Here is a 16,155-nt window from a genome sequence, read left to right on the forward strand (position 1 = left end):
CTAAAAAGACTGAAGTATCCTAGGCTACATCAAATAGCATGGTGTTGAGAAGTTGTTACACCACTCAGCTGTAGGTATTTGCTCAGCTGAAGTATTGTGTCTAGTTCTAGCATAATACAACATATTCAACTAAGGGAGAGTTATAAAGATGTGAAAGTCTAATGCTGTAATATAATCAAGAAAGTTTAGAAGAGCTTTCTTGAAAATGCTTGGAGGAGAGATGATTAAGAGATGCAATAAGCTCTACTTTAAAATATTTGAAAGGCTTCTGCATAGAGAATATTTTTTTATCTAAAAGGAAGAAAAATTCAAAGTACAGTAAAAAGAATTGGAACCAAGAATTTTCTGATGGTACACGCACTTTTAATAGAGGAATACAATGTTCTGGAAGGTGGTGGATTTTTCCTCATTAGCTATTTTTAAGTAGATGTAACTTACCTACTGAATACAATAAGAGTGGGTTTCCTACATCAGTAGAGAATGAGAATAGATTACCCTTCCAACACTGAATTCCTGATGGAAAACATGAATTGGATAGATTTGTGATATACTTCAGAATAGCTAAGAACCTTTTTTTGCTAGGAAATTAAGAAGCCCAATTATCATTTCTGTTTATTGGACCTTCTTCTCCATCTCTTCAAATAGCGACTGGCAATGAATAACATTTATCAATTTCTCTTTATATTGTAGCAGCTGTGCTGCATTGTTTATCTTAAGGAATCTTTTGTTCAGTACTAGCTTTCATATTAACAGCTCTTCTTTTCCTTCTCCTTAGGTTTGTGTGTGTGTGTCTTTTTCCTGCTGTGCTGTGTGCCTTTGTTGTGAGAATACAATAGCATTTAGTATGAACTCACCCCCGCCTTTAAGAATCAAATTTAATTTAATAAGGTTGGGTCTAAAGCACTGAACTATTAAACTGAGTATCTGACTGCATAAAACCAATTCTCAAAAACAGAATCATATGAATGATGTTGATGCTGCTATAAACTAAGTAAAGGTAAGACTGAAGACAGTAGAGATTATATGGAAAAAGTAACATAACCACCAGTTCACTTAGAATGAATTAGTGTAATAATTAACATTTTGATCTCTGTATGGATGCAGAGACAACTTTCTATCACACTGCAACCATAATTTGATACAGGAATAATTTAGGCATTGCACCTCAGATATTGTTAAATAGCCTCAGTTAGCTTAGTGAAGTATGTTAGAAAATGTAGGCTATTAACATCTGAAGGAACACAATTTTTGCCATTTATCTAAGTCAATCCCATATCCGAAATTTTTCCATAAAGAAGAAGATCCATTGTATATTATTACTCTGCATGCGGACTATTGTGTGCTCTATTTGGGGCTGCCCTTGAAGACCATTCAGAAATGTCAGCTGATCCAGAATTCAGGGCACAAGAAGTTATGGGCATGCTGGGGTATGTCTGCAAAATATTTCTGCTTTCTAAACTGCCTAATTACCAGTAGGTTTCCAGGTACAATTCAAAGTGCTGGTTAGGGGCCTTGACATAGGGCCTTGTTATCTGAATAACTGCCCAACTTCAGGAGTTTCTTCCCTAAATTCTGAGAAAGTGGTCGTGCCCAGAGTCTCATCAATTAAACAGTTTCATCTGATGGGACCCAGAAAGCAGAGTTTTTCAGTTGTGGTACCTGTTCTCTAAAACCATTTCCTTAAGATTTGAATTTGTTCTCTTTTAAATAAATGTTGAAGACCTGTTTCTTCCCTTAGTCTTTGGGTGTGGACTCTCTTTATGAGGCTTTCTCATGCCTGTTCACTGGGGTAGTCATCTTTTCTGGTTGTTTTGTTTCTCTGATTTTCATTTTATATTTTGCCCAGAATTATTGAGAAATTGGGTAATCCACAGAAGGTTCCATTGTTTTATATGGACTTCGAAAGTAATTGTTCAAAGACTTTGATTATGATCAGTTTGAAAAGAATCCTGCTTCATCATCCTAAAGATGGCCAATTTAAGCTATCTCAGTGCATGACTCTGATAATTTTTCTGCATTACAGATATTTTGCCTGGATTCCTCTGTCAGGATAGAGAAATATAAAATTCAGAGTGTTGAGCAGAAAAAAACCATGATCACATTTATATTGCATAGCATATTGAGGCACTGTGTATTACCTGGCATATTTTTGTATTACTAACATGACTTTTAAGAACTTGATAAATATATTCAGCTTCCCACTTACAATATATTCCTGTATGCTAAGGATGTCCAAGAGTGTTTATTACCCAGTAATAAATTTTTGTTAGTAACTTGAAAAATATTGTAATTTGGACTTTGAAATCATAAGACTAAAAAGACATGGATATTTTCTTTCCTCTTAATCAGCATTCTGGTGTCTCATATTTGAATATATGTAACTTTTAATTTATTATGTCTTTAAAAACAGCAACAACCCTAGCATTCTTTGTATCCTGCCAGTGGCCAAGAGGCTAGTGGGAGCGATTTGTGGTTTGTTCAAGCTAGACATCATCACCCCTGTTGTTCAGACTGAAATCTTGGTAGCTTGGGATTGGGCCAGCAGGGGATGGAGGCAGGGAAGGAAGTTTTTCTCTGATGGAAGCTTGCTTGCTGACTTACACTTTTTCATGATTGGGGCTGCCTTTCCCCTCCCTTTCCCTTCTAATAGGAGGTTAGTTTGATGAGGTGCCTCTCTATTTCTGAGGCAGAAGGCAGGCCTTGTCCAGCTGGTATCTTGAACTGACACAGGTGCAAAGACTGCAGGGGGTGGGATCCAAGAATAATTGCTTGTTTCTCAAAGCATCAGGCCTTGCCCAAAGGGGGGGTTGCGGAAATGGTTCTTTATGGAAAATTAATGACAAGGCTTAAAGCTTGTCAGGATCACTGTGGTCATCAGAGAAGGAGTAATGCCTTACAGGGACAGCTCCCTCCTGTCTTCTCCACAGGATATTAGCTGACCCAACACAGCCTTGTATCATCACAAGGTTCACAAGGCCTGTGCTGGTTTTAGTGTTCTTTGAAAATCTTTTTCCCATCTAACTCTTGCTAACCAAAGACTCATGGGCTTTGTATTTAGAGTATGAGCCTCATGATTTCTCTTCTAAGGAGAGTAAATCAAGCTGCAGAGTGATTGTTATTTCTATTGTGACAAGAAGAAATTCCATGAAAGTTAAGCATGGAGAAAACAATAACATTATGCTTATTATTTATTCACTAGCTGTTTAGGAGATGACAAATCCTGTATTTGACTGAATTTTCTATTATATATAATTTGGTTTAATTAAACATGTGTGAAAGAGTAATCTATATAAATGGACATTTGTAAGGTTTTAAATCTCCTACTTGCCTTTGCTAATCTTAACATTTGCAGACCTGTAGCTAGCAGCTCAGACAGCACTACATTTTATTGTCTCCTGATTGTATCCATTTGAAAGAATTGCAAGCAGTCTGTATTTCTCAGTGATAGTTTTATAGATGATATAGATATATATGGTATGTGTGAGAAAATCCACAATACTGTTCTTTGGTACATTTGGAAGTTTTGGTATTTTATTTTTGCCTGCAACACACATGACTAGTTATGTAAAAGATTTTTTTAATCTTCTACTTTAATATGAAACTTTATATATACTTTGTGTGTGTGTGTGTGTGTATCATATATAAAGTTTCATACCAAAGTAGAAGACTAATATATATAAGCTAGCTTGATTGTTGATGATTTAGCAAGTGGGAGTTTTTGTTAGCAATGTCATATGCATGCACAAGTATTTGAGTCATTTGTTTAAATACAGTTCATCTCATGTACATGTTAAGTCATTGCTGTATCATTTTCCTTGTGTATAGAAGATAAGCTCAGGGAGGACAACTTTGTGAAGAGAAAATGAAATGAATGAATTACATCCTATTGTAAACTTTTACGCTGCCTTGGATTTAACTGGCTGATACAAGGTCATTGAATTACACATCTTGTTTTGTATGTATAGATTGAATCATAAATTAATTCCATAGAGGTCTAGGAACTTACAGATTTTATCAGTGCCATGATCATGTTTCAGTTTTGAGTTGTAGTCTGAATTAATCTGTAAAGAAAGTTATATATTTGTTTCTCAGTTTATATTTATTGATTCATTTGAAACATTTATAAGATTGCTGTCTAGTATGAATACCCAAAGTAGTTAACTAAATAGAGTTGAGAATTTCTTCAGAACTGGTCAAGTAGTGCTTGTGTAATATTTGTGAATCACTTGATTTGCAAATGATTGTTCTTATAGTTACTAGGCAACTAGCAACCTGTGCTTTCAGCTGCCTTCCTTTTTGCAATTCGAATATTTTTGCACAATAGATTTTTACCTGGATTTCCAGATGCAAGGCACCAGAGCTGAATAGCCATTGTATTCTTATTCTATGGAAGAATTCATTTCTGTAACGTTTGCTGCAGATACTTTCTTCCTCTTTTGTCTTATGGTTGCTTTGATTTGCTTTTCTATTGTCTCTGATTGTGGCAACTTGCTTTATTCAAATACTCTTTTCTTCTTTGCAGTGGTTGCAACTGGATTTGACTGTCCAATGATGGCTTCTTTCTCCTTTTGTTTCTACAGACATGCCTTGAGCTGGAACGCTACCTTCAGACAGAACCCAGGAAGAATTCAGAAAGCTTTGTGGAGGACCTGGACTGTTTTCTTCATGCTTCTTCTGCTCAAGGCACAGAAGACAGCATTCAGCCATTGGACCCACTCTTATTACCTGTAGATATGAATACCTGTGACAAAAATGCCAATATGGACATTATTCTCTCAAGGGACAAATTATTGTCTGAGACTTGTCTCAGCCTGCAACCTACCAGCTCCTCTATAGAGGGCTATGCTGCTGTTAACCAGGCCCAACTCAACGCAGTGACCTCACTAACACCTCCTTCCTCTCCTGAACTCAGTCGCCATCTTGGAAAAACTTCACAAACCATATCTGCAGTTGATGGCACAGTTACACTGAAATTAGTGACAAAGAAATCCACCCTAAGTTCAGTAAAGCTTGGTGTAATAGCACCAGCTAACACAACAAAGTGCGCGCTCAGTGACAGTGAACAAGGAGGGCCAGGGGCTGATACATCTTCGGAAAACAAGAAGAGGGTTCATCGTTGTCAGTTTAATGGGTGCCGTAAAGTATATACAAAGAGCTCACACTTAAAAGCGCACCAGAGGACTCACACAGGTACTTGTGTTAGATGCTTGGTTGTCTTTACCCAAACTTATGCCTTTTATTTATTATTTGTCTTGTGCAGAAATGAAGCTTTAGAGGGTAAGAGGCTTGATATAAAAAGTTGGGTTGAAACATTGTGTTCCACATTATGTCAAGGAGTTTGAGAATTTGCAGAATGAAAATGCTAATCGTATGGCTCTATAATTCCTTTATTAATAACATTTTCTTAGAATTTCCCAGATTACTGAGAATACAAATAATCATACAGCATACTTTGTTTTTATTGTTCTATTATTTTACTTTGTTTAAACTTCCTTTTTATTTCTGCATTTTTTATGGTTATGAGCTGCTTAGAATAGCCCCATAATAAGATAGGAAGCAAATAAATTTAATAATAATAGTAATAATACTTGACATGGAAAATATTCATTAGGGGGATTGTGTTTGGCTATTTGAGGAAGCTAAATTACATTCCTTGGGCATAGAAGACACCTCTAGTATAATTATCTCCTTTTATACATGTTAAGATTAATACTGCTAGAGATCTTATCAATGAAGGATGATGGTCTTTATGTCACAACTGCTTTATAATTCTATAGGTTATTTTGTGGAATACGATTATATTTAGAAATGAAGACCAGATTTTTATTAGTTTTGTTGATTGCTATCCAGCCAACCTGTTCAAAGAATTATGGTTCACTGTAGATCAAGCCATATTCATGAGAGTCTGCTTAGGGCCTTGAAATGGGTCATAATTTTAGTACATAAGCATTTCAGTTCTCCCTAGTTGTGCAAAAAAAATTCCCTCACCCATATTTATACTCATACTAAAAGGTAAACTATTGCTGTTAATTTTACATAACTATTACTGATTTTACTATTACTGATTATTACTGATCATGACTTAGCACCCGATTATCTTAGGGTCAGCCTATTTCAGTGGCGGTATTCTACCAGTTTGGCCCAGTTCAGCCAAACCAGTAGCTCCGAGGATCATCTGTGAGCGAACCGGTTCACTCTGACAATCAGCTGCTAGGCCTTCCCACCTGCCCCGGCTCTATACTGACCTTTATTTCCTGCTTTTCAACCTCAGCTGCTTTACGTGGCACAGCTGATTGCCGCATGTCAGCTGTTTTACACACAGAGCTTGCAGCAGAAGGTGAGTTGCAAACGGTGTGCATGTGTGCAAAGCACACACTCACACCAAACTGGTAGGAAAAAATTTTGAAACCCACCATTGGCCTATTTCGATTTTTTTCTGCCACCTAATTCCCTCAATTGAATATCATCTTGTGGGACCAAGAATTAATGCTGCTAGAGATCTGATCAATGAAGGATGATGGTCCATTGTCCATTGCAGCTCCTGCCCTCTTCAACAGTTCCCAAATGCTTATACTCCTAGGGTTCTGGAAGGCCATTTTAAATCCTGGCTGTGTTCCCAGCCCTAGAGTTAATATGTTTGTGGGAGCCCTGTCCCATTTTATTGTTATTGTTAGGGCTGTTTTTATTCTAGGCTGTCAGTTTCATTTTATTCCACTGACAGTCTACTTGAGTGGGTGGCCATAACAAATCTAAATAAATAAATAAATGTAATGAATATGTGTGAAACATATTCAACTTCAATCAGTTTTATTTAGAGACAGCTTTGTAGGATAAATCACTGTCCTTGCTATTTTCATATATCACAGAGAAAGAATGTTTCGATTAAAGTTACCTCAGCTGAACAGATTTTTGAAACTAGGTATTCTAGTCAAAACCGAGAGTTCTTTCCACTGTATTCCCTTTATATTATATGTGTATCACATTTGAACCAATTTATAATGTCCACATCAAACATGTAAAATCCTCAAGAAATCCTTGGTAAGCACAAAAGGGGCTGCTTGTTTGAAATACCTTCCTATATAGATATATCTAGAAATTTGGAATCTTTCTATATGTTTAACATGGTGATAGTTCTGTATTTTGAAAGAACAAAGTTTAATTAATTCTGGTTAACATCAGTGAACCAAAGTCAATTAACCATTCCCTCATTTACAATCTGAATTGGATGCTCTTACTTTGATTGGATATATAGAACTAGGCAGTTAAATACTTCTCTGAAAAATTATCGTCTTGTAATTAGCTAATACCTATACCAAAACTCTTATGACTTATAACTGGATGAAACATTACATCACAGAGCAACAGTTTTAGAATAGAGGTATCTCAAATGGGCTAACTTACAAAATATATTCAAAATCCAGGAGCATGACTCCTGAGGGAATGAAATTTGGGGAAGTTATGGCTTCTTCAGTGCTACTGGGTACTGCTGGGCTGCTATTACAGTTATGTGATCTTCATTTTCAGTATTCTAGGAACAAAATACCTCTGAAAAAATGGCCTAATGGAGCATGGGCTATGTAGTCTCTTCTTTTTTTTAAGCTTCTTGATAGGATGATATGGCTTCCTGAATGCTATGCTATTTTTTGTTTCCATTAAAACTGCTGAGTCAGTTTCTCAATTTTGCCATCATATTTCTTTACTCAAAAATTATGAATTGGCAGGGTGTGCTTAGGAAACTGTCACAGAAGAATTCATTTTAAAAATAGATGGAACTAAAACTGGTTATAGGGGTTATAGCCTATTTAAGAGAAGATTGTTTGGGGCCGGGATTGGTAAACTTTAGGGTTATGAACTTTTGATTGGCCTTCTCTTTCTCTATTTTCCTTACCTCTCAAGTTGCCTCTTTTCTACTCAGTTTTGTTTTCTCATCTTTCCTTTTCTACTCTTTTTCCATTTCTGATTATTCAGTGAATATACTTATTTGTGTCCAATCTTTTTTGCACAAAAGCATACACGTATGCACATACATCACATGGACACATTTTTGGGGTGGTGGGGCAGTTTTTGTGATTCCCCCATCTACTCTTCCTCTGAGAAGAAGGGTATTATCTTAAATTCAAAATTATCTTTCTTGCAGGTAAGTGGATGAATGAATGTGTTTTGCAATACTTAAACCCAATCTACAAAGACACTTGGCGGCATACAATATCAAATAGAACGAAACCAAATAGTAACAACAAACAACTTAATCAGAACAATATCAAAAACAAAAATATGACATGTCAGTTTAGACATCAAATTATACTGTAGTTTGCAAAAGTTGAAGTCATGGTTTCTTATTTTTGTTTGGCTAAACAGTTGGAAAGTGATTTATTTCAAAGATAATTGGAAGGATTACTGAATATATATAGTGTAACATAGGAGTCACCAATTAAGCCTAACAAACCTTAGAATTGTAAAAAAATGTTTAAATTGCCCAAATTTCACAACTTTTTAAGATTTCTTATTCAATAATTATCCTGTGAATATTTTGTTTGTCTTTTTAAAAATGGTTACTTGTATCAGGTGGATATTAATAAATTAAATACATTTATTTCTTACATTTATTCGTAATGGATTTCAAGGGAAGATTCATCCCTAACCAATACTTTCATGTGATGCAGTTCTATAATTGGGGTATCTTTGGACTGAATTGCTCTAAAAATTGATTGAAATATGAGGAATCTTAAAATGTTTCAATTTGGTGTCAATATTGACTCTCTAATTGAAATCTAGTTCAGATCAAATCTAGACTATCAATGATCAATAGAATACTGGGCATAAATATCTACTTTGCTTTTTGCTAGGATCTTGTGACCAACATTTGGAACCAGAAATAGTTCTAAAAGGAAACTCATTGAGTCTTTTCACATAAAATTATGCTACCATTAGGATATACTTGGTGTCTCCAAATGAGCTATTATTTCCTTTTGCAGTTAAACCTGATCACTGTTGGAGACTAGATACTGAGTTGGGTGGATTCAGATTATTACCCCAAACAGCTGCACTTATGTTTACATAGCTCGCTTCTTTCAGTTCATGCTGCCTTATCTCTCTAAACAACAATGTCACTTTATTTATGCAAGCAGACATTTGAAATGGTTCCAAAACCCCAAAAGGAAAAATACTAAAGGGGTGGGATTTGGAAATTTTGGTGTGTATTGTAAGAATCCCAGGGCCAAGATTATAGGAATGAAGCAGTCATTTTGTTGGATCCTTTGTCTTTGAACACAGGCTTAGTTTCTTGGAACTGTCCCTGTAAGACACCATCAATTGTGAACAAGCTTCACAGTGCCAATGGCTACCAGCCATTTGGCTCTCTTGACTGCTGAGCTGAAGCTCTAAAAAGTTTTTGATATTTAGTTTTTCCTATTAGCTGCTTGTAGCTTGTAGCAAATGAAGAGCTAGATGCAGTAATTCAAATGTGAGATAACAAGATAGCAAAACTCAATTAGATTTGACAAAAGCATCGGTTGAGCACTAGTAATACCAGAACTAGTCCTGTTTTGCCAACACTTATATTTCCCTGCACAGCAATCTGTGGGAAAAGTGCTAGAAAAAGTCTGTGGGAAAATCTCAGGGGAAAAGCCACAGAACTTCATAGGCAAAATTAAAAGAAGACACAATGATTTGGGAACCTTTGGAATGAAGTAAAAGGATGCATAGACTATTTGGGAGAAAGAGACATGCATGCTGAAGAGTACATGTTTTGCATGTAGAAAATGGCAGCCTTAACCCAGAACACATCTCCATTTATAGTTGAGGAAGACTCCTCTCTGAAACTCATTTAGTGCACTTCTTTGTAGATGTATTCCAATAGCTTTCTATGATTAATGTGATTTTTGTCATATAAAAAACTGAAGGTTGTCTGGCAGAATGAACCCCTTGGTACAGAAAGGAATTTAAATCAGAAATAACAAGAAGCTTGTTTTCTTCCCCATAAGCTGAAATATTTTTAAAGAACTGGTGCTAATTGATGTTACACCAAAGTCCTACTGCTAAAAACAAATGTGTAAAAAGATAGTCAGGTTTTGGCCTAAAGTAAAATGGAGAAGTCACTTGGTTTGTGGAAAGATATGTGTGAAAGAGAGCACTAGGAAAAGGTGAGATGTGCAGTTGGGAGAAAGATTACCTATTTCATAAGTTATGTGAAGAATCTATTGTAAAATATATACTTAATGATGTGAGAAAATAAACTCAGCCTTAACACATTTGTATGGCAAATATTTCTGAAGGGATGACACTTTCACTTCTGGAAAGGGAAACGGGATTTTTTTTTCCAGACCTATCTCAGCAAATACCAGTGAGTTAAGTGACAGAAGGAGAATTAATTTAGATTGTACAACGGGAGGAGGAAGTGTATATATTAATCATTATCCAAGATTGGAAGCAGATGCTTTAAAGAAAAAAATATATATTAGAAATTAAATCTGACTTTTCTGTGGAAGCATTAATTTGGCTCCAATCTTAATGTAATCATTAAGCAAAAACTTGTAAGGTGCAAAATTTCTTCTTGCAGAATTTGATAGAAAAGAAATCCAGATTAGGGCGTAGGCTTCTCTTATTCAGAATCAGCAAGTTGTAGTAGGAAATTCAAGAGACTGATATAATAACTAAGATAAATTTTCTGGCAGAAAATTAATCAGTGGAACGGGTTGCCTGCAGATGATGTGGGTGCTCCAACGCTAGAGGTTTTTAAGAAGAGATTGGACAACCATTTGTCTGAAATGATACAGGGTTTCCTGCCTAAGGGGTGGGGGTTATTCTGTTATTCTATTAATAGAAATAGAACATCTGGAAGGAGTACTGGTCATTTCAGAGGAAAGATGGAGGATAGTGAAGAAAGCAGTGAGGACTCTCATGCAACTGTGGGAAATCCTACAGAATTTGGGTGATACCAGTAAATATGTGGAAATTCACAAAGTAATAGGCTTAGGATCTCTAACAAGATAATGTTCTAAAGCTCTTCAACTGAAGATGTGAATGGAAGGGAATTGCATTAAGTGATAACATGTAGAGCTATTCCACAGTTTTAACTTGACTTTTTACTATCTAAATAAAAAGCATGTTTCTGAAGCACATTTTCTAATGTTAAGAGTAGTTCTCTTTCAGTTTTATTGACACAGAATAAAATGCCATTTTGCCTCATGAAAGAAGAAGGTATATTTTATTTCTTCTCAACTCTACTTACTAACAGCATTAATGAGGTGAAAAAAATCTAATTGACTGCAATAGTATCAAAGTAAGAGTTCCAGTGTATCCGATCTAGTGCTGAATTATTCCCTGAAACCCATATTTTCCATTAAAGCTGTAAACTGTTGTTGCTGTTTTGAATGCTAAAAAAACTAAGCATTGATACAAAAATCTTTGCACTTTAAAATGTATCTAAGTGATAATGAAGTACGATTGTTTTGATTGTATGTTAAAAAATAGTTTTGTGCTTGTTGTGGAACGGCGGTAATCACTGAGGCAGACTTGGAGCGAACATCAACTGTAACTTTATTACAAGAATAAAGGGTTGCCGCGGCTGTTGTGCTAACAGGGCAGTCAGCTGGCAGCAACAGCTGATGCTGTTTGACAGCTGTTTTTATAGCCGGCTGTCAAACGGCATCAACCAATAGGAGTGTTCCGCATTCCCGCTAGAAGCGCGGACCGGAGTGAAGACTGCGGGTTAGTCCAATGGACGCAACACTTCTTTGCCCTAGCACAGAGCATGCGTAGTCTCTAAGGTAGGCCGGGCACCTGCGCAGATGGCCAGATCGTCTCAGTTCTGGTGGAGCCGCTGCGGGAAAGAAGTCCTCCGCTTGCTGGGCTGTTTCAGGATCCGAAGGGACTGGAGTCTCGGCTTTGGGCAACCCTGGGCGAGGAACCAGCGGTAGTCCAGGTAGGCTTACTCGCTTGTAATGTCTCGGGGAAGTCTCTGCGTGTGTCGGCTGGTCTGTTTCGCTTGGCATGCAACGAGGGTTGTCAGTAGCCATGCTCCAGCGCCTTCTTAGTTGGTCAGTGTGCCTGTGCCAGGTGCGACTGTCTTGCAGCAAGACCCTGTAAGATTTAGGACCTGTTACTGCCACAATTTGCCCTGGCACCCATAAGGGATGACCTGCATAGTTATGGGCATAGACCTGGTCATGTTGAGCAAACTCTCTTGCCTGGCTATCTGATCCCAGGGGGGTGACTGGGGCATAATGAGGATGGAGTCTGTCTAGGGTGGTTCTCAGGCGTCTGCCCATGAGGAGCTCTGCTGGAGACTTGTTAGTAGTGGAACAGGGGGTTGTATGTTGGGTTAAAAGGTACCTAGAAAGCTTAGAGTGCCAGTCTATTGGGCCAAACCTTTCCAGGGCCTCCTTAACTGACCTGACCGCCCTTTCAGCCATGCCATTACTAGCAGGATGAAAAGGAGCTGTGAGGGCATGCCTGATCCCAAGTTTAGCTAAGAAAACCTCAACTCACAGGAAGTAAACTGGGGGCCGTTATCAGACCCAATGGTATCAGGGAGGCCATGGGTAATGAATACCCTAGTTAGAGCCTTTGTAACAGCCTGTGAAGTTGTGGTGGTCAATAAGGCCAGGTCTATCCATTTTGAGAAGGAATCTACCATTACCAGGAATGTTCGCCCATGAGCAGGGCCAGCTAGATCAATATGCAACTGGGACCAAGGGGCCCCAGAGTCTTCCCACCTGCCTGGAGTAGATGTGGGTGGAGCAGGCCTTGTAGCCTGGCATGGCTGACAAGCGTTAACCCAACTAGTGATCTGAGCATCCATGCCTGGCCACCATACGTAACTGCGAGCCAGAGCCTTCATCCTGACAATGCCAGGATGGCCTTCGTGCAGGACTTTTAAAACTGAGCCCTGCAGCTTGGAAGGGATAACTACCCTCATTCCCCACAGTAAACAGCCTTGCAAAGACAATAGTTCTTGCTGGCGAATCTTGAAGGGCAGGAATTCGGGGGCAAATGGAATTGCAGGCTACCCCCTTCCCACCCAGTCCAGAACTTGGGCGATTACTTTGTCCTGTGAGGAGTGGACAGCGATGTCACAGGCAGTGATGGGAAGATTGAGATCATTGATCTTGAAAATAGCATTAATTGGTGCAGGATCTTCCACAGGAACAGGCAGAGGGCAGCGACTGAGAGCATCAGCGTGGCATAGGGTTTTGCCAGGACGATGAACCAGCATATAGGAATAGGCAGCCAGAAATAAAGTCCACCTGGTCATCCTTGGAGACAAAATCTGAGAGGTTTGTTTTTCACCAGACAAAGGGCCTAACAGAGGCTTGTGATCCGTGATCAATTCGAAATGGTGTCCATATAGGAACTCATGGAATTTTTTGACAGAAGCAACTGCAGCCAAAGCCTCCTTGTCAATTTGGCTGTAATTGCGCTCGGCTGAGGAAAAGGTCCTGGAGAAAAAAGCAATTGGTGCCTCAGAACCATCTGGCAGTCTGTGACTTAAAACAGCCCCTATGCCAAAAGGAGAAGCGTCTGCAGCTAGAACTAAAGGCAGCTGTTGATTGAATTGTATTAGTACTGCGTTGGAAGTAAGTAATGATTTGACAGCGTGGAAGGCATTGGCTTCCTTAGGTCCCCAGTGCCAGGGGGATTGTTTGTCCAAAAGTCTGTGTAGAGGCTCTGCAATGGAAGCTTTGTGAGGCAGGAATGCAACATAAAAGTTAAGAAGTCCTAAGAAGGCCTGGAGCTCAGTCTTGTTAGTAGGTATGGGTGCCTCGTGGATAGCCCTGACTTTGGACTCAATTGGGTGTATACCAGAGGCATCAATTCTATAACCCCAAAATTCTACTTGTTTAGTGTCAATAGTGCACTTGTCTTTTTTTAACTTGAGGCCATGCTGTCTGAAACGATCGAGGACTGCTCTGACTCTTTGCAGTAATTGGGGCTTGTCAATGGCTGATATTAAAATGTCATCGAAGTAGGGGACTACGCCTGGGAGTCCTTGGAGAAGTCTTTCCATTAAGGATTGGAAAATCCCAGGGGCAAGGCTTACGCCAAACTGGAGGCGCCTGCATTTGAAAGTGCCCCGTGCATTACTATAGTCTGCAGTTCTGCGGCTGTGTCATCTACAGGAAACTGTTAATAGGCCTGTGACATGTCTAATTTGGCGAAAATGGTTCCTGGTTCAAAAGAATGTAGAAGATGTTGGATAACAGGGACTGGATAGGCGCTGATTTGCAAATATCTGTTCAATGACGTCTTGTAATCAGTGCAGATTCTCACACTACCGTCTTTCTTTAGGGGTGTAACTATTGGGGTCTCCCATTTTGCAAAGTCCACAGGCTCCAATACCCCTTGTTTGATTAATTTGTCCAGCTCAAAGTCCAATTTGGGATGGATTGCAAATGGTACCCTTCGAGGCTTTAAACAGATTGGTACTGCCTAAGGGTCCAAGTTAAATGATATTGGGGTTCCTGAGTAACACCCCAGCCCCTCGCTGAACACATCAGCATAGTCCTTGAACAAGGTATCCACTTCAGTATTTGAAATAGAGTGGATGCCGGTTACGTGGAGGCCAAGGGCAGGGAACCAGTCTAATCCCAATAGGCTAGGGAGGGCACCATCCACTATAACTAAAGGCAAGTAACCTTTAAAATTTTTGAATTGTATAAAAAACTTGCCTTTTCTGAGGACTGGGATGGTTCTGCCTTGGTAGTCGCGTAGGGTCAGGTGGCAGTAGAGGAGCTTCTTCTTTGTCAGTCTGGGAAGTAGCTTTTTTAGGGTCCCCCAGGAGATGATGGATAGTGCAGAGCCTGTGTCAACTTCCATCCTGCAGGGTTTACCTTCTATGGAGACAAAAACACTAATTTTGTTAGGGCCTTTGTTTGTCTGGTTGGCGTGATAACGGGTATAACAGTCTTCAACTTGCCTTTGAAAAATTGGGATCGTCTGAGGCTTTTGGGCAAAAGTCTTTCCTGCTTGACAGACCCTGGCTAAATGACCCTTCCTTTGGCATTTCAGACAAATGGCATTCCTGAACTTGCAGGATGTCCTGAGGTGGTTTCCTCCACAGCTTAGGCAAATGGGCTGATACCAGGGAGGTAGAATGGGGTTTGGCCTGATTTCCTCTTGAATGGGTTTCTTCTGCCTGAGGCGATTTACATCGTTAGCCCCATCAGAGCCTTCTTCTAAAGGTGCTTCATTGTAATGGATGGCTGAGCTACTCAGGCTAATTGGATTCCCCTGAATTTCTGCTGCTGAAAGTGCAGATAGTTCAGCAGCTTGGGACTCTTCAATAGCTACTGCCAGGGTTAAGTCTCCTTTAGCCAATAGATGCCTTTGTAGCCTTAAATCCCTGACTCCACAGACTATTTGGTCTAATAGCATGTCCTCAAGATAGTTTCTAAACCCACAATGCAAAGCGGCTGTCCATAGGGCAGCCATGTATTCACTAATGGTTTCTCCCTCAGCTTGAATTCATCTCCTGAAAGCATGTCTTCTGGCAATTTGGGATGGCTTAGGGGAATAGTGATTGGAAAGAATTTCCTGCAATTCTTCCCAAGGAACAGCCCTGACAGAACGCAGAACTACCAATGCCGTGGCAGTGTCAAATACTGTGGCTCTGCAAAAACTTTAAAAGTAGGACTTTTTCCTATGGGCTGTAGCGTCAGCAAGGTCTATAGCATCTAGAAAGCAGTCAAATTGGCTTCTGTAGGACTCCCATGTCTCAGCCATCGATCTGAAAGGTGGGAACACAGGGTTCGAAGTCATCTTGCTTCGGCGGTGCCGTCTCTTCCGCAGGGAAACTGAATTTTGCACTTGCGAATAGTGTCAACAGTTATGACAGTCAGCTCTTAGTGACTTCGGCTCTTTTTGTAGTGACTGAGCTCAGTGATTCTTTGTACGGCTGCCTCTTATTTGCTCCCCCGCCCTCGTCGCCAGTGTTGTGGAGCGGCAGTAATCACTGAGGCAGACTCGGAGCGAACATCAACTGTAACTTTATTACAAGAATAAAGGGTTGCCGCGGCTGCCGTGCTAACAGGGCAGTCAGCTGGCGGCAACAGCTGATGCCATTTGACAGCTCCTTTTATAGCCGGCTGTCAAATGGCATCAACCAATAGGAGCGGTCTGCATTCCCACTAGAAGCGCGGACCGGAGTGAAGACTG

At 39.4% G+C, this 16,155-nt stretch overlaps 1 protein-coding gene across 1 annotated transcript in view; it reads left to right on the forward strand.

Moving 5' to 3' along the window:
• Positions 1-16,155, forward strand: part of KLF7 (KLF transcription factor 7) — a 72,284-nt gene that overhangs the window by 26,478 nt on the left and 29,651 nt on the right. Inside the window, exon 2 of the mRNA XM_026707781.2 lies at positions 4,581-5,190. Coding sequence (XP_026563566.1) covers positions 4,581-5,190 — 610 coding nt within the window. The remainder of the gene's footprint in view (positions 1-4,580; positions 5,191-16,155) is intronic.

Source organism: Pseudonaja textilis, chromosome 1 (genome assembly GCF_049901715.1).
Source record: "Pseudonaja textilis isolate UNSWEBS1 chromosome 1, rPseTex1.2, whole genome shotgun sequence".
NCBI classification, from domain to species: Eukaryota; Metazoa; Chordata; class Lepidosauria; order Squamata; family Elapidae; genus Pseudonaja; species Pseudonaja textilis.